Below are 23920 nucleotides of genomic sequence, written 5' to 3' on the forward strand. Positions count from 1 at the left end.
ATGGCTGTTGTGAATAATGGCTCCAGTAAACATGGGGATACATATATCTCTTCAAAACTTTTCCTGAAACAACTTGTAGTTTAGAACTTAAACATGAATTCATACTTCATGCCCAGAACTCAATTCACATTACTTGTGCCTTTAGATTTACTCTGCCTTTTAATAAGTCAGACTCATATAAATCTAAGATCAAACCTAACTGTAGAGATCAGTAGGTTAGAGGCTCAATTTGTAAGAGTTTTATTAAAAGAGGACCAGATGGGTTGGTCCTGTGTGTCTCAGGGAATAAAGTTCAGTCTGATGTTGCCATATTTTCCAGCTGTGCAAGTTAAGCAAAACCAAAGCCCAATTCTCATGATCACAGTTGTTTTCCAGTTGCTTGATCAGTAGCCTACTTTCCTTTTCTCTGGTTTTTCTGGGAGAACCACCTGAATCCTCTGGAAGTTCAGTGACTTGTTTCAGAAACAATGCTAGGACCAGAGTTGTCTTTTGATTCCAAGACTCTTTATACTATAGGGAGGAAAAGTATGAGGGAGACCTCTTGGAATTTCAAGTATTCATCAAGGGTTGATTTTCCCCAACCTCACGGGATCGCTAAAAGAATGTTGTATAGGTTCTTGCTTTCAGGAAGCTTCTGTAATAAAAATTTCCATGAATTTCCAGCCAAAGCCAATGTCCCCTTTAGCTCCATCTTTGTCACCTCTCCTGTGTTCTGCTTTATTTTCTCTAGCTCTGTTCTATTCTAAATCTGGCAGTCTGCTTCACCTCTCACCGCCACCACCCATTTCCTTTCTTTTGATAAATACTAAAGGTTGCTTATGCAAAGAAAATTTCTCATCATAATTACACAGGGATATTATTTATGAGTCTGATACCCTGAAAAAATATTTTTGAATCCCTAAAATTGAGGATGTTTTTGATGTCTCTTCCTTCTCTGAAATGAAAAAAAAAAGTTCTTAGTTATGTTTATCTCAGTTTCCAGTGCTTCATTCATAAATATTGCCACCCTGGTTTTATTTTGATAAAAGAAGGGAGGCACTTTTAGAAACAGGATTGCTTTGAGGTCAGCTGGTTTGATGAGAGAAGCTTCTTCTAATGGAGTATGCACAAAGTGCATGCATTTAGATACTCTGTAATTGGATAGTAAGAATTTATTATTTAAGGGTAATTCAGGTGTGGACATGAAAGGGATATTATGAAATGCAGTATTTTGCTTCCTAGTATCTCATTGTCTGATGTCACATGGATTTAACTAACATTCTTGCATTCCTTGAGAATGAGAATATATAGGAATGTTCTTTGTAACCGCTATAAATATTGGTTAATTGCTTGATTTGGAGGAAATCGCTCATCTGTGTTCATTGCAGCCTAGTAAAATCTGTCAACAAATACTGAGAACAGAGTGGGTGCGAAGGCTGTGTTCTGGCTTCTGTTTGTATCTATTAAAGAATAAACATAGTCCCTGCCCTCAGCTCACAGATTTGACTTGCAATTGTGTAAACAGGCAGTATGGCACTCCAGAAGAGGAAAATTTTAATGCTAGTGTTCTGTGATTTCAGACAAGGTGGCCATGGTTACAATAACTGCCATTGTGGTTACAAGCTGAAATAGATTTTGTCTTGTTTTGAAATCATCTCACTGTTTTATGAAAGGTGATTTTCATTTTATATTGCCAGTATAATCTCTGTGCCAAATTCATAGTGCGGAAATATTGTGTCTGTCCTCAAAGACTTTATATGTTAAATGATAAAAGAGGAAAGCTTGATAGTTGATTTAACTTTTAGGCACTTTAAAAGGAAGAATGTATGATATTGGAAATACAGGTGTCGACTGATGGTAGAAAAGCAAGGACATTTACTTGACATTAGGTATTTGGCTGTTAAGGGTGATGTCACATATGTTTTATTTTCTATAAATAAACATTATAGGAAATTTTCTCCCACTGGATAATTTCAGCTGTAATGTGGAAGCTGGCCTTGCCTCTCCTTTTCTGAGGTATTTAATTTGAGGTAATGGCAGCTGAAGTTCTCTATTTTCTGAAATTTTTATTTTTAAGTATTTAGATCTAACCATATATTTGTACTTATGAACAAACTTATAAACTTGTGTCATAGAGGCTAGAAATTATGGCGCAGAAATTGAAGGATTCGGTTTGGTCATTATTTCAGTTATATCTGTTCCTTTTGGTCTATGATATTTAAGGTAAAGAAGGACAATATTTCTTATGTTTTATCCTGTAAGTACTTCACCCACCTGTATGGTTCTGTCATAGCACTGTGATAGCTTCTGGCAGTTTATTTCAGTCAGTTAGGCTAGCCATTTAATCAGCTGGGTCTGAATTACTGTGTCTGGAAGGCTGGTTTACATCATTTCTATTTGGCTCTTGGCTGTGGCAGGTCAGTGTGCATCCTTATAGGTGAAAAATGATAGTATTTGAAGTTGCTGTGGGGAGGAAAGTGTATAATGGTGCCCAGGGGCTCGTTCAGGTAGAATCTGCTGGCTGCCTCCACGAGACTGCATCACAGTGGTGTTTATATTCAAGAATTTACCACTGTCTTCCTTTGGTACTCCACCAGGGACCAGAAATTTCAGTATGCTCCCTATCTTAAAAGGACAGTGGTTAGCAAAGTGACTGTCTTTAAAAAAGCCCTTCAGGGCCTCCCCGGTGGCGCAGTGGTTGAGACCTGGGTTGTGAAGCTGCCCGCAGCCTCTGCAGCGCTGATTCGATCCCCACCTGCCGAGCGAGGGTCCCACATAGTGCGCAGACCTCTCCTGCCACCCGCTGCTCCCCTCAGCAGTGTACTTCGTCAGTCTGCCTGTTCTGCTCTCCACTCTGGCTCTGGTGAATTCTCTCACCCTCCCGCACCTCTGACTGTACCCAGTGCTTGTATAAAAAAATAAATCTTAAAAAAAAGAAAAAAAAGAAAATGTAAGCTTTAAAAAAAAAAAAAAAAAAGTCCTTCAGAGCTTTTGTTTCAAGCCAAAACGCTAGTTTATTAATTTATTCCCAGAATCATATCCGTGGACAACTCAGACAGCTGTATTGGTTACTTGACCAGTACTCATCCCACTGTTGTTAAGACCCATATTATTGGGTACTTCTCAGTGAAAGCAGAATCAGAACAAGGGAAAGTGGTTATTTGATGCCATGTTAATGCATCCAGAACTGGATGTATGGAGGGAACTGTTTATAAGTACATAGATACTTTGTGTCAGATAATCTTCTCTGCATTATGCCACCAATGTTGGCCCCTCTAGCCTCTAACTAGTTGCTCTAACTCATTCCCCTGATGGTTACAGTCTTTGTTGATGAGATCAAGTTGGGGTTCTGACTTTGAGACCATGGATGACTTTACATATATAACTCTACTTTGATTCATGTTAATTTCAGAATTTAACTCATCATGAACAAACTTAGTTTTTTCCTTTCAGGATGCTGAAGTCGCCTTAATGTCAGCACTCAAATATAATCAAAGTTTCTCTAGGTCACAGTTTGATTAGCTTTTAGAATATAAATGTAAGGTCTTTCCCTTCACTTGATGTTTAGGTAGGAAAGCAATCTGATGGCCTCTTTCATTTAACTCAGGCCCACTGATGTGGAAGATGTGACTATCCTGAAAACAGCTGATTTCTGCCAAATAGGCACAATGGTGGGGGGTGGGAGGGGCAGTCTGTGATGAGATACCCTAGTCCTTGCCCTGTGGGATGTCTCTTCCGAGTGGCACAGCGACTCTGCCGTGAGTTGGTGGTGACCAGGGTGATTAATCAGGGACACCAGCACCACCAATGTGGGGCCCAAGCTGGTGGTCAGTGATCCAGGGAAGCTCGGGCTCTGGAAGGGTTCACTATCAGAGTCTTGGACAAGCTTTGTTGGCATGGCAACATCAATATTTTTCTTTGTCTTTATTTTTTATATATGTAGATTTTACTAAATGACAAATCTGAGTGTTGGTTGATTGATAGAAGAAAATATCTGTGCTTACCAGACAATTTAGTTAGGATTTAATATTGCCCCCCCCCCTTTTTTTTTTAATGCAATAGCCTTCTGCATTGTTTCTTTTAATTTCAGGAGAAATTTGTGTTTCCGCAGTTTTCCAGTGCAAGCACACTGTGGCCCTCTTCCAGATTCAATGCTGGCTTTTTAGGTGAAACTTTTAGGAAGTCTTTTCACCAGGGTTCATTCAAGTAACAATTTTAAAAAATAATTAGGCTCTTAGCCATGCCCTTTTTGTCTGTGAAGAATCTCCTTGGTATGATTTAACCCTAATAACTTCATTACAACTTTCTCCAAATTCTGGCTAATTATCTTCCTAGTATCTCTCAGGTTTGTTCTTGGCTCCTGGTTTTTCTTGCCTGTTTGTTTGCTGTTGTCTAAAGCTTTCATTGAGAGGGGAGGCCTGGAGCAGCTGGGAGGACCCTTGCTGGGAGTCTCCAGGGTTGGATGCTGGCCCTGCTGGTAATGACCTGTGTGCACCCTGGGCAGGTCTGCCTCCAGGGTCTCTAGTTTCTTTAGTGGGAAAACAAAGGGCTTGGAAAAATAAATACTGACCTGGACCAAACGATACGAAAGATCATCCAATGAGCTTATTTTGTGTATTTCTGTGAATGACAAACAGCACACGGGGAGTCCTCATCCCTCTCAGCGGTCCCCCAAACCTCTGCTTTACTCTGAGGTTGAGAGGTTGTACTGAGGCCATTTTAAGCATTCAAGCTGCAAGTGCTGCATTCTTAATAGTGTTGCTATTTCTCTCTCCCTCCCCTTTTCGCTCTCTTTCTCCTTCAGGAGCAACCTGCTTGCCTTTTACCATCCTCTCAGTGCGTTAGCAAGCGTGCGTGAGATGGGTAACTCTACCCTCTCAGGTTCGTCACTCTTTGTAATTGTCCAGCCATCTCATCTGAGTTAGTGGAGGGAATAGAGAACTAAAGGAGACTGGCTAAATGATGAAATAATGGTCCTTTTGTTCTGTCTTTTGCTGTAGGGATGGTTTCATGTTTCATCTTAGGCCTGGACCCATTGTGGTGTTTTTACATGCTCAGAACAATCCTGCTTAGAAATACAGCTCATTATTTAAAGGATTGAGCTGTAATGCCACAGGCCTGTTCTACTTACCTTCTCACCCTCCACCCCCCACAGTTATAGGTACTAAAAGTTCATTGTAGTGTGTGTTGTTTGATTGGATCCCCAGACATTAGTGTTGAAATGTAGTCCTCCTATATTCATTTTACAAATGTTTATAAGGAATGTTTCATTCTGATAACCTTCCGGAATGTTTTCCTTTTTGTATAATAATCAGTAGCAGCTGTGAAACATGCCTGTAACCATGTCACTTCCTTCTTAACCATTATCTTTTGGATTCTCTATTTTAATGCTTTCTTTTGATGAATTTGAGTTTGGAGACCCACATTTCTATGCCAGACATCTTACAGCAACGTGCCCGGATTTAGCTTACAACCTTAATTAGATGTGGAGTGCTGAGAATGCAGTTAGGGTTTTTCAAACTTTTATAACAAGACAGTGAAATTCTGATCAGTTTATTAAGTTATAAAGCATTCCTTTTTTTTTTTTTTTTTTTAGCATTTAGTTTCCCATTTTAGCTTGTCTGTAGAAAATTAAAGTAACACTCAAGATAGCTTTATATTATCCTAAGCGATCTGTTTGAACACAAGTAACCTCTTGTATTAATATGCAAGTTATATTTGACTTACAACTCTTAATAATTCTTCCCTCTCCTCTCTTTTTCTTTAGAAGCAAAAGAGCATTGAAAATGTTGAAGGCTGTGCTGAAGAAGAGCCGAGAGGGAGGAAAGGGGAGCAAGAAGGAAGCAGGTATGTGTACAAGAATGAGCTGCAGGACCTCCCTGGTGGTGCAGCGGTTGAGCGCTGGGTTGCGAAGCTGCCTGCAGCCTCTGCAGCACCGGTTCGATCCCCGGCTGCTCCCCGGCCACCAGGAGGAGGGTCCCACATGGCGCGCAGACCTCTCCTGCAGCCCGCTGCTCCCCTCAGCAGTGTACTTTGGTCCTTCTGCCTGCTCTGCTCCCCGCTCTGACTCCGGTGAATTCTCTCACCCTCCCGCGCTTCTGCCTGTACCCAGTGCTTGCATAAATAAATAAATAAATCTAAAAAAAAAAAAGAAAAGAATGAGCTGCACTGGTGTGGGGGGCATAAAGCAGCAAAACTCACTCCAGGCTGGGTGGATTTCACTGCTTTGGAATGGGTCAGAGAAATGATCTGGCTTAAAACAAATAGCATGCTAGAGGCTATAAGAAATGAAATACATTTCTGAGTTTTCCTATGAGAAGTGACTTTGAAAACTGAGTTGGGTTGTGACCCCAATCTTTCCCCAGAAATCTTTTAACATTCATAATTTTAACAAGTCATTCACAATAAGACAGTGAAGTTACTGATATTGAGGGATAGCAGGTGTGTCCAGGAATTTGGTTTCTAGAAAGCTCTTACCCTTTTCCCACACATGATTGCATTTTATATGTTTGACCAACTGCTGGCTGACTGGTCCTCATCTTTTGAGTATCAAATTTTCCTCCTAACAGGTGTGGCCCCACTCAATGCCAGACTGCTAGTTTTCATTTTGATGAGAGCTGCTTAATTTGGCTTGGATTTCTTTCCTGCTTGTAGAGTTCTGGTGCCTGTGTGCTCACTGAGACTCTGCACTGCATTCCATGTGATAAACTCCTCTAAGAATATTTCGGTGACCAGTCAAGCATTACACCCTATTTCTCTCTTTAGAGCTACATAATATTACCTATATTACACAATAAATATCTGTTAGTTGTGGATAGATTTCCCTAACCTATGCCATTTCTTTCTGTAATGTAATGTTAATCCAAAAATGGCTAATTTTCTAAGTTATTATATATCAAAATATTTCAGTTTTAATTGTTATTAAAATATAAATAAGAATGCTTATTACCAAATAACACTGAATTTCATAGTTAACTCTAATCCAAAGGATCTTGTAATACCTTGTGATATTTTCTAAGTTTTGTTAATTTGGCTAAAATCTGTAGTTTTTGTACATATAAGAGAAAAAGTAGCTTATAAACTTCTTGTTTATATGGAAACTGGACAAAATTTTATTAATTGGCCTTTAAACATTTTTGCAAAATGAGAAACTTACCTTAAAAGTTAGAGACTTTATTCTAAAGCTCTTCAGATTCCATTAGAAGCTTCTCTGTAATGCCTGGGTAAGAAGATACAAAGAAAAAAAAAAACAGTTTTTAATGATAGAAACAGGAGACCATGGTTCACTCTTAACCTTAGAAAATCAACCCCTAGCTTTGAATAATTAATTAGCTACGTTACTATGGAGAATTTTCAGTTGACATAACTTCTATTCAGGGTGGACATTTTTACCCTCTGCTTGGGTGAAGGCCAAAACATCCTTTTCTTTATTTCTCTGAATGCTGTTTAAAGCAATTTTTTTTTTCCAGTTTTGGCTCATCTGGCACTCATCTTAAGAACTTTATGTGCTTCTTTGGATGCCTTTGTAATTTCTAGCCTAAAGTTAGATCCTAACCTGTCTGTTGGACTGGAGCTGCCAACCAGTGGGTTATTTTTCTCAGGACCACATGACATTCAAGTCAAAACCTCCTACTTAATCACTTACAATAGACCACTCTTTTTGACCAGTGCCAGACTCATGAAATAATAGTATATTAATGACTTTCAGCACCCTGCCTTTCAGACAAGCTAGACAGTGGACATAGTTTGCTTCTGAAGATTTTCCAGTTTTTGAGCATGTGAATTTTGAGTTTATTTCCCTCTCTTTAGGAGCAACTACTGCTTTTTCTGAATCATTTTATAATAATTCCCACACTATTACTTTTTACTAATGCAGACCAACTTGAAAAAGCATTGGGAACATTTCTCATAAAACATCTGTATAGTATGTGCCTTTTTCCTCTTAACTAGAACCTGGTTGTATTACTTGGGGAACAAAGCAGATGGAATTTTAAATGTTGATGAAGTTATGTCACAAAAATGATTGGGGGAAAATACTTTGAATTTAACCATTCATATGTTGAGCTCTGTGCCAACTCTCATTATGTAAGTAAAGCATAACTGTTTCTCTGTAAATTAAGGCTAGCTAATCTACTGAGACTGCTCTGAAACTTGGGTAATAATATTTCCTGCAATATGGAAATATTTTCCCCTACTGTTTCCAATTAAACCAATCTTTGTTGCTTAGACAAAGGAAAACTCATTGTTGTGTATTTGAACTCACAATCATAGACATTTAGGAAATATTTATCTGAAATACTGAGTTCAGCTTTTCATGTCCTTTATAGATTGTTTTTATAGATAGTCGAATTACACTTTAATGTTGACTGTTTGGAGAAGGAAATATCACTGAATTAAATTCCTCAAAAAAGGAAAATATTTCTGAAGTATTGAAAAATTGTCATACCCTCGGCTCCTATCCTTGAAAGAAAATGTCACGTGTCTATTTTAAACTATGGGTAAAGTATTAGCTAGTATTGAAATACAAGTAGTATGCATATAAGATAATATGAATTATATACCATGAGATACTATAAAAACTATGGAAAGTCACTGAATGAACTCTAAAAATAGCAAAATTCTTTTTTTCCCCCCAGAATAGATGTTTCTCATTATTTCTTTTGAAAGATTTATTTATACCTACAAGAACTGGGGTACAGGCCAGAGGTGGAGGGGGGGGCGGTGAGAGGATTCACTAGAGAGAGCGGGGAACAGAACAGGCAGACTGAAATAATACGCTGAGGGGAGCAGCGGGCGAGTCAGGAGAGGTCTGCTGCGCCATGTGGGTAGCTCCCTGGTAGGTTGGGGATTGAACTCGTGCTGCAGAGGGCTGCGGACAGCATCATAGGTTGCGTCTTAACCCCTTGTGCCACCAGGGAGGCCCCTCTCATTATTTTTTTGATAGAGGTGGAATTTCAACACTGTATATGATTTAGAGGAATAGGTTCACACCTCCTCAGATGGCTGTCTCTTCATCACATCCACCACTGAAGCTCTCTTATCCCTTTACAGTAGGCCATTGAGCCCTCTCCCAATTTTCCCTCTATTGTAGCGTCAACCCTGCAGACATATTTCTAGGGTTTGTTTTGATTTAGTTCTGTCAGTCCCTTTGTTTAATTTTTCTATACTCCACATATGAGTGAAATCATTGGTGTTGGTCTTCTGACTTATTTCACTCAGCATAATCCCCACCAGTTCCATCTCTCTTGTCTCAAATGGTAAGATTTAACCTTTTTTTTTTTTTTTATAATAACTGTGTGGTATGCTATCATGTGCATGTGCATCTTCTTAACCCACTCAGCTGCCATTGGGTATTTAGGTTGTTTCCTTAACTTGGCTATTGTAAACAGTGCTGCAATGAATGACAGAGTGTATATATCTCTTTGAATTAGTGGGGTTTTTTTTTGCATTTTTTTTTTTTTGATAAATACCAAAGGATGGGATGACTGAATCACATGGTATGTCTATTTTTTAATATTTTGAGGATCCTCCATATTGTTTTCTTTAGGGGTCGAACAGTCCACATTCCCACCAACAGTGTATGAGGGTTGCTTTTTCTCTACACATTTGCCAACATATGTAGTTTTTTGATTTTCTGATATGGGCCATCATGGGAGTGAGGTGGTATCTCATTGTGGTTTTTATTTGCATCTCCCTAAAAAGTGACATTGAACATATTTTCATGTACCTTTTGACCATCTGTGTGACTTCTTTGGAGAAGTGTGTGCTTAGCATTTCTGCCCATTTTCGGATTGTGTTCTTTTTATTGAGTTGTGTTAGTTCTTTGTAGAATTTGGATATTAACCCCTTGTTGGATGTATGATGTACAAATATTTTCTTCCATTCAGTAGGATAATTTTTCATTTTAATGACTTTTCTGTGCAGAAGCTTTTTAGTTTGAATCAGTCTCAGTTGTTTATTTTTGCTTTTATTTTCCTTGCTGTTGGCATTAAGTCCCCAAGACAACACTGAAGACAGTGCTGTGTAGTGTGTTGCCTGTGCTTTCTTCTATATATTTTATGGCTTCTGGTCTCACATCCAAATCTTTAAATTCATTTTGAGTTAACTTTTGTGTATAGTATAGGGTAAGAGAGTGCTCTTATTTCATTTTTCTGCATGTGACTGTCCAGTTTCCCAGCACCATTTGTTGAGGAGACCTCCCTTTTTCTGTTGTATACTTTTGGCTAGTTTGTGGTAGATTAACTGTCCATATAAATATGAGTCAGAAATGGTTATAACAGAGCAAAAAGTGTTTAGTGAAGGCTATGGAATCATGTCAGAATGCAATTAAAAATTTTAAAATGTTTTTTGAAAAGTACATTTACCTTGTCCCACCATTCTATCATTGCAAATGCGCACTTTATTTTTATTGACCTTGAGTTAGGCTTACGGGAGCAGAAATCAATACTAAACCATAATGTGGGGAGACCAGACATGGAGATCTATTTTTTTCTCTCGCTGATGTTATATTAGAATTTTTATCTGAAACAACTTAATGAGTTGTTAATATTTATTTTGAAGTTCCCCAGAGACATCTACAACCTTCTGTCACATGTCTCTTTAAATCTTTATTGTCAGAAAATTTTCAGGTTGCTATCATTAAAGATTATTTAGAGATAAAATAATTTTTGCACTCTTGAGAATCGTCTGATATCAACTCTGGAACTAATGAGAGTTTAGAGTGACTGTATGAGCAACATAGAATACAATCTAGTCTTTACAGCTGTGTTGTTGAGTAAATGAATAAGACAATTCTATTTTATCATAAAAACAAAAATTTTGTCAACCTTAGAACTGTACATATCTTATACCAAAGAAAATAAAACATCACTGAATAAGGAAAGGACAGGAAAACCTGAATCAATAAAAAGAAATAACATATTCCTGAATGGGCAAGTTCATTACTTTAAATTAACCAGCTCTTAAACAAAATTATTTTACCTATACATTCTACCTAATCCCTAATGAAATCCCAACTATTTTCTTTTAAAGACTTCATTCTTTTTTTAATTTAATTTTTATTATTATTTTTAAAATGAATTTTTTATATAATTCTTACATCATTTTTCATTTTTGCATAATATATACGTTTTCATTTTGGTTATATTCCCTGTACAATTCCCACCCAGTTTTTCTGACCCTAACCCCTCTTCTCCTCCCCCACCTCCCACTGTAGTGTGTCTCTGGTCTATAGTTGCTTGTTGATTTTTACTTTATTGCAATTAAGACTTCATTTTTTTTTTCTTCCGGGTGGGACCCTCGCCAGTGGCCGGGTATTGAACTGGCGCTGCAGAGGCTGCGGGGAGCCTCGCAACCCAGCACTCAACTGCTGTGCCACCAGGGGAGGCCCAAGACTTCATTATTTTTAAGAGCAACTTTAGGTTCATGGCAAAACCCAGAGGCAGATACAGAGATTTTCTGTATCCCCCTGCCTCTCCTTGCTCATAGTTGCTCTCCTTATCCATAGTCCTGCACCACAGTGGTTCATTTGTTACAATTGATGAACCTTCATTGACACATAATCACTCAAAGACCATAGTTTACATCAGGCTTCACTCCTGTACATTGTGTTTGGACAAATGAATAATAACATGTACACACTATTCTCAATCCATATTTTAATTGTATCAATTGTGAGTATCAGTATTTTTCACTGTCCTAAAAGTCCTGCCATTTCTTTCTCTCTCTCTCTCTTTTTTTTTTTTTTTTTAAAGACAACATAACCAGTTGATTTAAAAAATTCACATTGAAGAGAAACATACCTAAACATAGCCCAGGAGGAAAATGAGAGTGAAGCAGACGCATCTAAATGGCTCAACCTGGTTCCCATGACTGAATTCTAGCTGTAAGAGAGGCTGGACAAGTATGTATTTGAACTTTAAGCATCTTGAGGCCAAGGTGGATTTTACCTCCTACCAGTATGCACGCTGCGCAGAGTTCTTCACTTGTAGACATTGGGCAGGTTTTTTCCTCCTTCAAAAATGTAGCCAAGCACAGATATCCAGTATAGCTTGTCATAATAGCTGCTGTTCCTCATAGCAAGTAAATGGCTCTGCTAGCTCATATTTTGGACCATCCCCCTCTTTTTCTTTCTAGTGGTTTCCAAGGAGTGAAATGTAGTTTTAGCTAACATTTGTGATATAATGAAAGCTCAGTTGATTGTGCTTTCGTTTTTCTTTTAACCCTGCAGAGACTGGAAACATAGGTGCTACTTCTGCCCCTTTTCTGTGAGACCTTTTTCCTGCCTTCTGCCAATCTGGAAACTATAGTTTTTTCCTTGCTGTAACCAGCTCTTCTAGTTGTTCCATATTGGTGTGAAAGTAGTTCTAAGTTGAGGCAGAAGAACAAAGATTGGTGAACTTTTTTAACTGTGGTATTGCCACAATTAAAGTAAGGAGTGATTAAGAAAAAGTAGCTTATTATGCAAAAATGTTCATTACTGTGTTCTTTTCTATTTATTTTTGTTCTTTTTTTTTTTTTTTTCCAGCAAGGGGGCTTGGTTTAAAGCAATTTATTAAAAAAATCCCAAAAAACAACAAACATTTGACCTTCACCTTATTTCATTGTTAAAACCCACCAGTTGGCTAAATACACTTGCAATGGTATTAATTAAGGCATGGGGTAGTCTCTAGGCTTGAGTGTGTACTGAATCAATCTATTAACTTTGCATCTAATCCTTCACTTTGAATTTGTAGTAAAAGGAAGCTGTTTGCTGCTAAAGTTTAAAAGTCATTGAGGTGATTGTTAAATGTGGTATTTTAAGCCATTCCAGACTGCAGTCTGCTTTTCAGTGGTACCTTCTAAAAATGCCTCACTACAAACACTGCTTTGTTTTATCCAGAAAATATGAAGCTGCTTTTGATTATTCTGTGCTGCATTGCCCATTTTCTGTGGTTGTAGACTATTATTTAGGAATTTAGTGCAGTGACTGTCTTGCTGAGCTATGGATATTTGGTATCTTGTTGTTAACTGACTCCAAAAATGTTTCCCAAGCAACAAAACAAGCAGAAATAATTCAATGTAAAGGTATTGTGTTTCTTTTTATCAGGCATTTAAACATATTCTGCAAAATATCAGGGTGTGATTTAAACACAGTGGAATAAATCTGATTTTTAGTAGGAGCAGGAATATTGTTTCTTCTGGTTTGTTCAGTACCTTCGTCATTTTTCTCTTTGTTCCCCAGACATGTTGCAAAGTTTAGAAAAAGTACACACCTTGGAATTAGAAGACATAGGTTCAAAACCCAGCTTGATCACCTTCCCTGTTTACTTGTACTTGGACAAATTAACCTTGCTGTGTCACGTTACAGGGGTGTTATCAGAGTAAAACAACTTTTTTGCAAAAGTGTCTAGCTTGTTATCTAGCATCTGCTCCATAATCAACAGAGCTTTGCTTTCTTGAGAAAGCTGTGTGGTTGTGGTACCTTAAAGAACAAGCAAAACCCTTCAGAATTTGTTCTTTTCCCTGTTGAAGAGAAAGCAGGAATGATCTCAGACAAATACTGATCCTGCCATTGACTTAGGATACTGGAAAAACTCTGTGTCATTTGTCAAATGGTGTTTTCTACTCTGAAAAATATTAATTTTTCCTTTTAGCCTATTTCAAGTACTCTATTCTTTTCATTGTGAACTTAAATGAAAGGCTTATTCCTTGCTTACAAGATTTAAGGAGTTAGCAGCAAGCAACTTTAAGAATGGATTTCTAAGTATAGTTTCTAAAGTTTTTGAGAGATTTCATCTCCACATCCTTAATGAAGTTCTCTATATATGGAAGACTTCATCTCCCATCTTTTTTTTTTTAAAGATTTATTTATTTATGTGTACAATAACTGGGTACAGGCCAGAGGTGCGGGGGTGTGCGTGTGAGAGGATTCACCAGAGACAGTGGGAACAACAGGCAGACTGAATGAAATACACTGCTGAGGGGAGCAGCGGGCGAGGCAGGAGAGGTCTGCTTCGTCATGTGGGCTGCTCCCTGGCCGGCCGGGCATCGAACTCGTGCTGCAGAGGCTGTGGATTGCTTCATAGAGCAGTGCTTAACCACTTGCGCCACCAGGGAGGCCCTCATCCCCCATGTTTTTTGTAGGTTCCATGTTTTATGGAAATACAAAGGGTGAAAGGGTTATCAAAAGGAACAAATGCTTAGCATTTTTTGTGGGTCAGGCACCTACAGAAGGGACTCAGCTGGTCCCACTTGTTTGCCTGTGAAAGGGCATAATTAAAACTGCACTGAAAGGAATGCAAAATTAAGACTCATCTTGAATCTTCTACTTTTTATGTAGGACCTCCAGAATGTCAAAACACACTGAGTCATCATAAAGGATTTGGCCAAAATCTTAATCTTTCTTTATTGGGCCTCTTCAGTTTGTATATGTGTAAATGCAATAGGAAACATACTAGGTAAATATAAATTAACAATTTAGAATCCATTTTTTTGGTCAAATCTAATTTCACATCACCGTATTTTTTTTTTTTTTTCATTAAATCTACTTTCCTACTTAAATCTTATTTTGTATAAGCTACTTTTTTTGGCATAGACCACTTCTCAAAGAATTTTGTCATGTGTGGCTTAATTCCCATAAAACTTCATATTTTAATTTTAAGTGACCTATTTGCATTTCTTAGAAGAGGAATTCTAAAGTTTAATTGCTATTCCACAGATGAATAAAAACTTGATTTCAGATACTGTCCTGGCAAATACAGTTCCTGACGGAGGGGGCAGGTAGGCTACCAAAGATTTTGACCTAGATTGCCTTTTGTTTTGGTGGAACATGACTTTAAGCCTGAGACTTTAGCCTTGCAGTTGTCCTACAGTATGAACACCAGAAGTATTCAGTTAGATAGACTTAGTTCTGGTGAGGAGCTTTAAACTGAGATACCCTTATTCATATTGGAAATCATGGAGTTAGAAAATAGGATCTGATTCTCTCCACACTTTATCCAGTATCCTCCCCTTTTTGGTGGCACCCATATATATTAACACCCATATAGGTTCAGAGATTTTGGCCTATGTTCTAGGGACCACACTACTGTTTGGCTTAGGGATGAAGAAAAAAAACAATATCTGAAAAACTGGTTTTCAATGCTTCACTCTTTTACAGCTTATTTGTGTCAGAGTTGCCCACTTTATAAGGATTTTGGGAGCAATTAGATGGCTAGATTTGGCATGAGATGGCATTCCTTTTGACCTGAGACTGACTCTGAACACAGAGTGCTTGGAAATGATGCTGCCTGTGATATGAGACATTCCACAAAAGTGGTTTGGGCACTTGGCTGAATGTTTTTCTAGTTTATGGTACTGACTGGTGGCAGAGGCCAAGAGACTGGATGCAAACTTTGAATTAAGGATGTTGAGAGAGCCACCTGCCTGTATATGGCAGACTTCCTGATGATTGTATTTTCCATTTCTCAAAGTTGAAAAATTTATGTTAATGATGGATTGTTTCCCACTGCCCTCCCTTCCCCAAGTGAATTTTCTAGATAGCATTAGAGGTACATAGGCAACTTCTTTTCAAGTACCAAATGTTAAAAAATTTTTTTTTTATTTTGCTTTTTTAAGGAAGTACCCTTTTTCTTCTATTATCCTTGTTAATTTTTTGACAGTATAGGATTTCTCCCCTCAGGTATGCCTTGTCCAAGTCTTCTCTCCAGGACTATTTTTAAGTTCTCTTTAGCTTCTCCTCCCCACTCAATGTTACCTTTCATTAGGTGGGTCAGGGAACATGGAACCTTCCCATTTTATGGAGATTACACTCTGTAACAGTTGTTCTCCCACCAACCAAACACCAAAGCACAAAGTCCATTGTGCTCCTCCACATCTAATTTCCACCTCCTCTTTTCTCTCCCCTCCTGGATGCCTGAGATCTGTGGTCAGCTTCTAGGGTTTTGTCTTTGTCTCATCCTTTGTTTGGTTGCTCCATATTTCACATATAAGTGAAACCATCCGGTATTTATCTTCCTCCTCCTGACTTATTTTGCTTAGCAAAATCCCTTCTGTTTCCATCCATGTTGCTGCAAATGGCATGAGTAACTTTTGTGATCCCTGAATAATATTCCGTTGTGTTGATATATCATGTCTTGATCCATTCATCTGTTTTGGGGCGTTTAAGTTGTTTGTATCTTGGCTATTATAAATAGTGCTGCAATAAATATAAAGGTGCAGGTTTCCTTTTGAATTAGTATTTTCATGTGTTTTTGTCTATATCCTCTCCAGCACTTGTTTCTGTTTTTTTGTTTGTTTTTTTAAATATGGGCCATCCCCAAAGGTGTGAGGTGGTATTGCATTGAGGTGGTATTGCATTTGACTTGCATTTCCTTGATGATAAATTTTTTTTCATATCCCTGTTGACCATCTGCATATCTTCTTTGGAGAAGTGCCTGTTTAGCTCTTCTGCTCAGTTTTTGATTGGGTTGTTTGATTTGCTTTTGTTGAATTGTATGAGCTCTTTATAGACCTTTGATATCAGTTCCTTGTCAGATGTATGGTATGCAAATTTTTTTTCCTTCTTCATTTTGGTTACAGACTCTTGCTGAATAGGAGCTTTTTAGGTTAATGTAGTCCCAGTTTATATTCTCCTTTGCTTTTCTTGCTGCCAGAGAGGCGTCCTCAAAGTTGTTTCTGAAGTTTGTCATAGTGTTTTGCCTATGTTTTCTTCTTTGTATTTTATGGTTTATTTTGATTTTTGATGGTACATTTTGTTGTTGAGGTTTCAGGCCAATATGACAAAATATAGACAAGTGGTTAACACAGAAATGATTTTCAATGCATTTCTGGAAGCGAGAAATCTGAGATCAGGGTGCCATGATGATCTAGTTTTGGTAAGGGTTCTTTCTGGCCTGAAGACAGCTGTCTTCTCCATGTGTCTTCACATGCGGGCAGAATGAGAAAGAGAGGAAGAGGAGAACGGGCATGCTAGTGCACTGGGATCTCTCCTTAGAAAGTCATTAATCTCATGAGCACCCCTCCCTGGCCAAGACTTCATTTAAACTTAGTGTGCTTCCTAGAGGCTCCTTCTCCAGATAATACCTCAGTGGGGGATAGGGTTTGAACATATGAAAGGGGGAGGGGAGACATAATTCAGTCCACAGCACTTGTCTTTATTCTGAGTTTGAATCTAATACCATATTTTATTGATGATAAAACACCATTTTATGTAATATTAAGGAAGAAACAACTGCTGTCAATTAAATTGACATAATACTTTTATCACTTGGGATGTTTGTTATACTTAAGATTTCCTTTAGTTAGTTATTTTTGCTCATCTGAATTTTTTTTTTTATAAAATTGAAGGAAAATGTGAATGAAATGGTTCAGGTATTTAAAAAAATTCATTCAAAGCCTGATTCTTCTAGGTTCATCTTTTTCAGCTATTGTCAATAACCATTCTCGCCCAGCCTCCTCATTGTCATTTTCACCATTAAGAGTGTTGTTGATGTAGCATTTCTTGAGTACTTCATTTTCCTTAAGATACTCTTTCAAGCTGCATTATGCATTTTTGATGCCATTTTTCCACAGTTTTCAAAAGGTTTTAATGAAAGGCTTTCAGATAAAATCCAAGACTTTTATTTCTTCCAAAATAGACCTTAAGTAGTTAGTTGACATCTGGAAGAGGTTACAATTGTGTAGTCACTCTAGCAGATGCAATAACCAACGTTTAGTGTGGCTGCCATATTATAACCAGTGCCTGGCTGATGTAATTTTAAGATGCCATCAACTATACATACGTTTTGGTTGTAGAAGAGTTCAAGAAAGAATGAATATGGGTCTTTAAATCAATGCCTAATACTGTGTGTGCATCTTGTAGAAAATACTGTTAAGAATAAAGTAGAGAGGGCCTCCCCGGTGGCGTGGCGATTGAGCGCTGGGTTGCGAAGCTGCCTGTAGCTGCCCGTCAGCCTCTGCAGCGCCGGTTCGATCCCTGGCTGCTCCCCGGCCACAGGAGGAGGGTCCCGCATGGCGCGCAGACTTCTCCTGCTGCCCGCTGCTCCCCTCAGCAGTGTACTTCGGTCCTTCTGCCTGCTCTGCTCCCCACTCTGGCTCTGGTGAATTCTTTCACCCTCCCGCGCTTCTGACTGTATCCAGTGCTTGTATAAAATAAATAAATCTTTAAAAAAAAAAAAGAATAAAGTAGAGAAACCGAGGATATTCTGTATCTTTTGCTTTATCTCTTTAAACACAATGTCTGAGTCTTTGAAAAATGCCAAATAGTTTATTGTATTAATACATCATGATTTTGCCTTTGTGTATTTTTAAAAAATATTTATTTATGCATACAAGAGCTGGGGTGCAGTCCAGAGATGCGATGGGTGAGAGGATTCACCAGAGACAGAGTGGGGAGCAGAACAGGCAGATCTACTGAAACACTGCTGAGGGGAGCAGCGGGGGAGACAGGAGAGGTCTGCTTCGCCATGTGGGTCACCTCCTTGGCCAGGGATTGAACTCGTGCCACAGTGGCTGCAGCTTGCCTCATAGTGCTGCGTCTTAACCCCTTGCAGCACCAGGGAGGCCCGTCTTTGTGTATTTGTCTCCATGTTCATTTCTTAGTCATTAAACCTGTAAAACAGGTTTTTTTTTTTTTTTTTTTTTTTTTTTTTTACAAATCTGATTATTTCAGTAGAATGTTTCCAGGCCTGGAATGAATAGTGAAAGGAAATGAACTTGTATAGAAGTTTATGGTCCTTTTTGCCACATTGTTTTTCAGAAGGATTATATTGGTCACCACCTGTGTAAGCAGCATATGAGCTGCATGCTTGCATGGCTCTCACTGGTAGTGGGTATTTGTGAATTTTAATCATCTTCTAATTTTCTGGGCTAAAACATTTTTTCACATCAGCATTTCTTTGCCATTGGTAGACCTCTTCATATCTTTAGTGCCCACTTATATTTCCTTGTCAATGATTAATTTTTATTTGCATTTCATGTATTTTTCTGCTGGGTATGTGAGAGGCTCCTCAGGCTGGTTCTTTTTTCTTTGAGTGGCCCCTGCTGTGTAGTAGTGCGGGTTTTCTTAAGTCATTCCTAAGAAGGTGATCATTGAAGTTGCTAATAGGGAAACTGCCTATGTTTTGTGGGTATAAGTGTCTCTCTACATTGTTAAGATGTCTTGTTTGGGGCGTCCCCGGTGGCACAGAGGTTGAGCACCGCGCTGCGAAGCTGTCCGCAGCCTCTACAGCGCTGGTTCGATTCCCCGCCAGCCAGGGCGAACCCCACATGGCTCAGTAGGCCTCTCCTGCCTCGCCCGCTGCTCCCCTCCACAGTGTACTTTGGTCCTTCTGCCTGTTCTGTTCCCCGCTCTGGTGAATTCTCTCACCCTCCCACCCTTCTGACCTGTACCCCAGTTCTTGTATAAAATAAATAAATAAATCTTAAAAAAATTGTTTGTGCCACTGTTAGAGATCTGCTAGTCTGATTGGCTTGTAATCAAGAAATTTATCGAGCAACAAAAATGAAAGCATAAACCTAGTCAAATGAATCATTGCTGTTTCCACAGTACTTGAGAGCATTCTGTCCCTCTGCACAGCCCTAAGTCTGAATGCTTCCTGCTACCTGGATGTACTGCAAGCCTGACTGCTGCTGAGCTTTTAGCAGCAGGCAGGGTTAGTTCCAGAGAGTTAAGCATTTTCTTTATAAATTGCTGTATTCTTAAATATTAAAAGTTTGTATCCATGCTGCATATTATCAGATTATTATGTTTAGGGATTCCCCCCCCCCCCCAAACTAATTTTAAAGTAATGAGATAAAAGAGTTTAGATCTGGAAAGATCTTAAATGTTGAATTCAATGTCCTCATTTTTTTGAGGAACATTTGGAAAGGAGACACTGAACAGCTGCTTGGTTAAAGCAATGATGGGATCAAAGTGTAGTTTTTGACTTCTGAGTAGCTCCGTTTCTATGTCTCTGGCTAACTCCCTTAATTTTATCTCTAGTGATGACTTTGTAAATGCAAAGGATGATATATCCCTGAAACAGAAGATAGATTTATAATTTTTTTCCTTTAGGGATATATATTTTGATGTTTTTAATTTTCTAGAAGTTTCCCCTTATCCCTTGGGTTATTTCAGAGATTCTTACATGGTCTTGTATGGGAGAAAGAATTTTCCTTCTGTCTTTTTAAATTCTTTGACTAGTCTAATAATAAAAATGATATGAGATTGATAAACTAGAAAGACTTAAATTTCATACATACAGAAACCCCACAAGAACATGGAACTGCTTGATAGACAACTGGGCTTTATATGAGATCTTGAGCTAGGGAGAAGAGAGTGGAGCCTGAGGTGGATAGCAGCCAGGGAGCTACCCACATGGTGCAGCAGACCTCTCCTGGTTGACCTGCTGCTACCCTCAGCAGTGTATTTCAGTCAATCTGCCTTTTTTTGCTCCCACTCTGTCTCTGGTGAATCCTCTCAAACCCCCTGCAGCTCTGGCCTACACCCCAGTTCTTCTCCACAAAAATAAATAAAAATCTTAAAAAAAATTTTTTCTGAGGATCATTGAGTACATTTTTAGGCTTTTTTTCCCCTATCAGCACATATTAATGTATAGGCTTTTAAAAAGTTGCTAAGTTTCATGTTAGATGAGTATTTTACAATTTATTTATCTCCCTCTTTCATAAGAATGGTTGTAAGAAAACACATTGACTAATAAGTTTGATCATTTATAAGTTTCCTAGGTTTTATCAAATTGCTCCTCCAAAAAGCTTATAGTTCCACCTTCAGTATTAGAGAATGCTTGTTTATTCACATGCTCACCAACATAAGTTATAATGAAGCTATGTCATGTTTACCAATATGATGGGCAAAAATGCTATCATGTTCTGATTATGTAGTTCTTTAGAGTGAGTTAAGACACATTTTTTCCCCAAAGATTCATTTATTCATTCAAGTACTGGGGTACAGGCCAGAGGTGTGGGAGGTGAGAGGATTCACCGGAGACAGAGTGGGGAACAGAACAGGCAGATAGAAGTACACTGCTGAGGAGAGCAGCGGGCGAGCCAGGAGAGGTCTGCTGCGCCATGTGGGTTGCTCCCTGGCCAGCCAGGGATTGAACTCAAGCTGCAGAGTCTGTGGACAGTCTCACAGCTGTGTTTAACCCCCTGTGCCACCATGGAGGCCCATAATGAGTTAAGACACATTTTTATGTTTATTGGCCATTCGAAACCATACTACCTGTTCTGTCTTTGGACTGCACAGCTTACCAGCTATGTGAACTGAGCATATCACTTTTCTGTGCATGATGGATCATTTATGAGGTTTAAATGGTTATATGAGGTTTAAATGTGTTATAAATGCTTAAATTTATGCTTGACACAGAATATGTTACATAGATATTTGTCAAAAATAAAAAATTAGGTTTCTTTTTCTGTCTTGCCTGTTCATTTACTTCTCTTTCAGTTGGGTTCAGTAGCTGTTTTAATATTTTGGTATTTAACCATTGTTTAGTAGTTAGAGTTTCAAGCAAATAAAATTGTTAGATTTCTAGAAAGATTCATCTGAGTCATCCTTTACTTTTGATAGGATTAGGTAAAGGACCTTGTTTTGAATCTGTAAGTTTCATGTTGAAAACTGACTGAGAGTTTACAAATTTCAGGGAGGTCAGCTCTTTCTTTCCCTGCTTTGTGTGTGTGAGTTTTGATGCTGTTAATCTGATTGAACCTCTTAGAGCTGCACCCTTGCTCTAAGATACTAAAGATTAGAGAACTGGAATTTTCCCCTTCCCATCAATTAATTGTTACCATGGTTATGGGACTCATTAAATAGCACCTTAAATCCCTTCTGATTTATGGAAGCAGCATGAGACTCTGCTGGTTTGACTTCAAGAAACTTTAGGTTAGAGTCCCAGTTTGAATGTACCTGCTATTCTCTTTGAACAAGTTATATCACTTTTCTCAGCTTCAGTTTTCGTGTCTATAAATTGAAGGTAATAGTTTATGTTATACAGTGTTTATGGGGGTGCGGGAAAAAGAAATTTGCTTTTTTTCCCCTCTAACTATCAGGCATGGTAATGTTGAAGAAGTGGAGGACGTGTTTTGTCCTTTACCACATGGTGTCCTTGGGCTGGAGAAATGCCCATTAAATAAAGTAAAATGTATTCATTCAAAGTTGTAACAGACGTTTTTGATACTCAAATCTTCAAAGCTTAAGATATTTCTTACGATATTAAATAAAGAGACCAGGAAATGAACCACTTTTCACCAGGAAGTGAATCCCTGGGAGGAAATATGGCAGTACTAATAAAAGTTATTCTTTGAGTATCTACTGTGTGTAAGAGAGCATACTAAACATTTACAGTTAGCTCGCATAATTAATACCTCCCATGATTATTAGTTAAAGAACCCACTGAGGAAAGCACAGTTACTGAGCTACAGAGCCAGAATTTGAACCAAACGTGTCTTAGTTTCTACCACCTGTGTTCAGGGTTGTGGAGCTTAGTCAGGGCCCGGGTTAGGTTGCTGGCCTTCACTGTTGGCATTTCTGTATCAGTAAAATGCGAAGGATAATCATAATCATTTTTTTTCCTTTTAAGGTTGTTGGTTGTCCTGAGGATTCAGTGAGTTAAGTACTTCAAACAGTGCCTGGGCTATAGTAAGCACTTTATATAAATGTTCGTTTTGTGGTAATTCATAGTAATTTCTCCTTTATTCTGGCTTTTTGGTTTTCTATCCCTTGACCCACTGTTTTAGGCTTTAGTAAAAGTGGTGCCCTGGATATTTGTTTCCTTTGTTGCCCTTTCTGTGTGTCAGCCAGGACCTGGACCATTCCCTCTGGTGCGGATGAAGGAGCATTGTGGCCTAGGTCTGGCCTTGGCTGCTTGCAGCAGGTATGGTTGCTGTAAACCACCTGGGTGGGCAAGTGTTAGCTAGGAGAGGGAAGGGGGAAGGAATGTGAAGCCTGAATGCAAGGATTTGCCACCGGCATTCTCGAGATCTGTGATGCGATTGTGTGCATTCGCTGTGTTGTACCCTTGTGATTCAGTGTTCACCTTGGTTAACAAGAATGGACTCAAATATAGTTGGCTTGTGCAAGGATTCCTAAACCTGCCCACTTCACCTGAGATGCTCATAGTCCCCCCAGACCTCCCAGCCTGCTGTATTCTATTTAATAGTCTTTGAATGGCTGGTCAGGTTTGGGAACTTCTGGAATACTATTTGTTTCTTTGTGTAGGCCCAGCCCTAAGCAGTCTCAGCCATGGCAGAGGTTAGTGTATGTGACTTTGAAAGCTCACAGGAGGAGGAGCTCCTTCATTATCTAGTAAACCCTTTTCTTGGCAGCACTATAAAGATGAGTTTGAAATACAAATACACAAGCAGATGAGTAAAAAGATTCCATTACAGAAATAACAGGGGACAGGATTTGATCAAAGTAATTTGTCAGTATATTTTATTTGGTTCTTGTGTTTATGCTGATTCATCATCATCATTTGCTTCTTTTTCATTCTTAGAAGTTAGATACATAAAAAGTAATAGCTAGTGAATAGAATTTTAATGTTTAATTTGCATGTAACTTTATAGAAATTGTTAGAGGACTGCTTTCCCAGAGTGATCCGAAGAGAATGAATGAAGTAACTCACATTCCATTTTATATTTGAGAAATCATGATTAGATAGGAATGTTAATATGGCTAGCTGTGGTGAGACAATATTGACATTGTTGCTAAGATATTTTACCAGCCATGTCATTGAGGCTGCTGTTTTGAAAACTGAACAATTTTCTTTTTGGGGTGGTGGTGATGGAATGGGAATAGAGCAAATAAAGTGACAGATGCAGAAAATGTAAAGTCATCTCATTCTCTTTCCCACCTCCACCCTCCGCTAATACAAGCCTGAAAAGGATCTTGTTAAATAGTCACATGTGCACAATTGATTTAGTCTGCTTTCTAGAGTGTGCACTGAATTGGTTGTGTTGCTTT

At 38.6% G+C, this 23920-nt stretch overlaps 1 protein-coding gene across 12 annotated transcripts in view; it reads left to right on the forward strand.

Moving 5' to 3' along the window:
* TANC1 (tetratricopeptide repeat, ankyrin repeat and coiled-coil containing 1) overlaps positions 1 to 23920 on the forward strand; it is a 235872-nt gene that overhangs the window by 72157 nt on the left and 139795 nt on the right. For all 12 annotated transcript variants that reach the window (XM_037523385.2, XM_054699751.1, XM_054699750.1 and 9 more), the window contains one exon: positions 5747 to 5826. In XM_037523385.2, the coding sequence (XP_037379282.1) occupies positions 5766 to 5826 (61 nt within the window). In that variant the 5' untranslated portion in view covers positions 5747 to 5765. The remainder of the gene's footprint in view (positions 1 to 5746; positions 5827 to 23920) is intronic.

Source organism: Talpa occidentalis, unplaced genomic scaffold (genome assembly GCF_014898055.3).
Source record: "Talpa occidentalis isolate TD23 unplaced genomic scaffold, MPIMG_talOcc4v2.1 talOcc4.3, whole genome shotgun sequence".
In the NCBI taxonomy this organism is placed as follows: domain Eukaryota; kingdom Metazoa; phylum Chordata; class Mammalia; order Eulipotyphla; family Talpidae; genus Talpa; species Talpa occidentalis.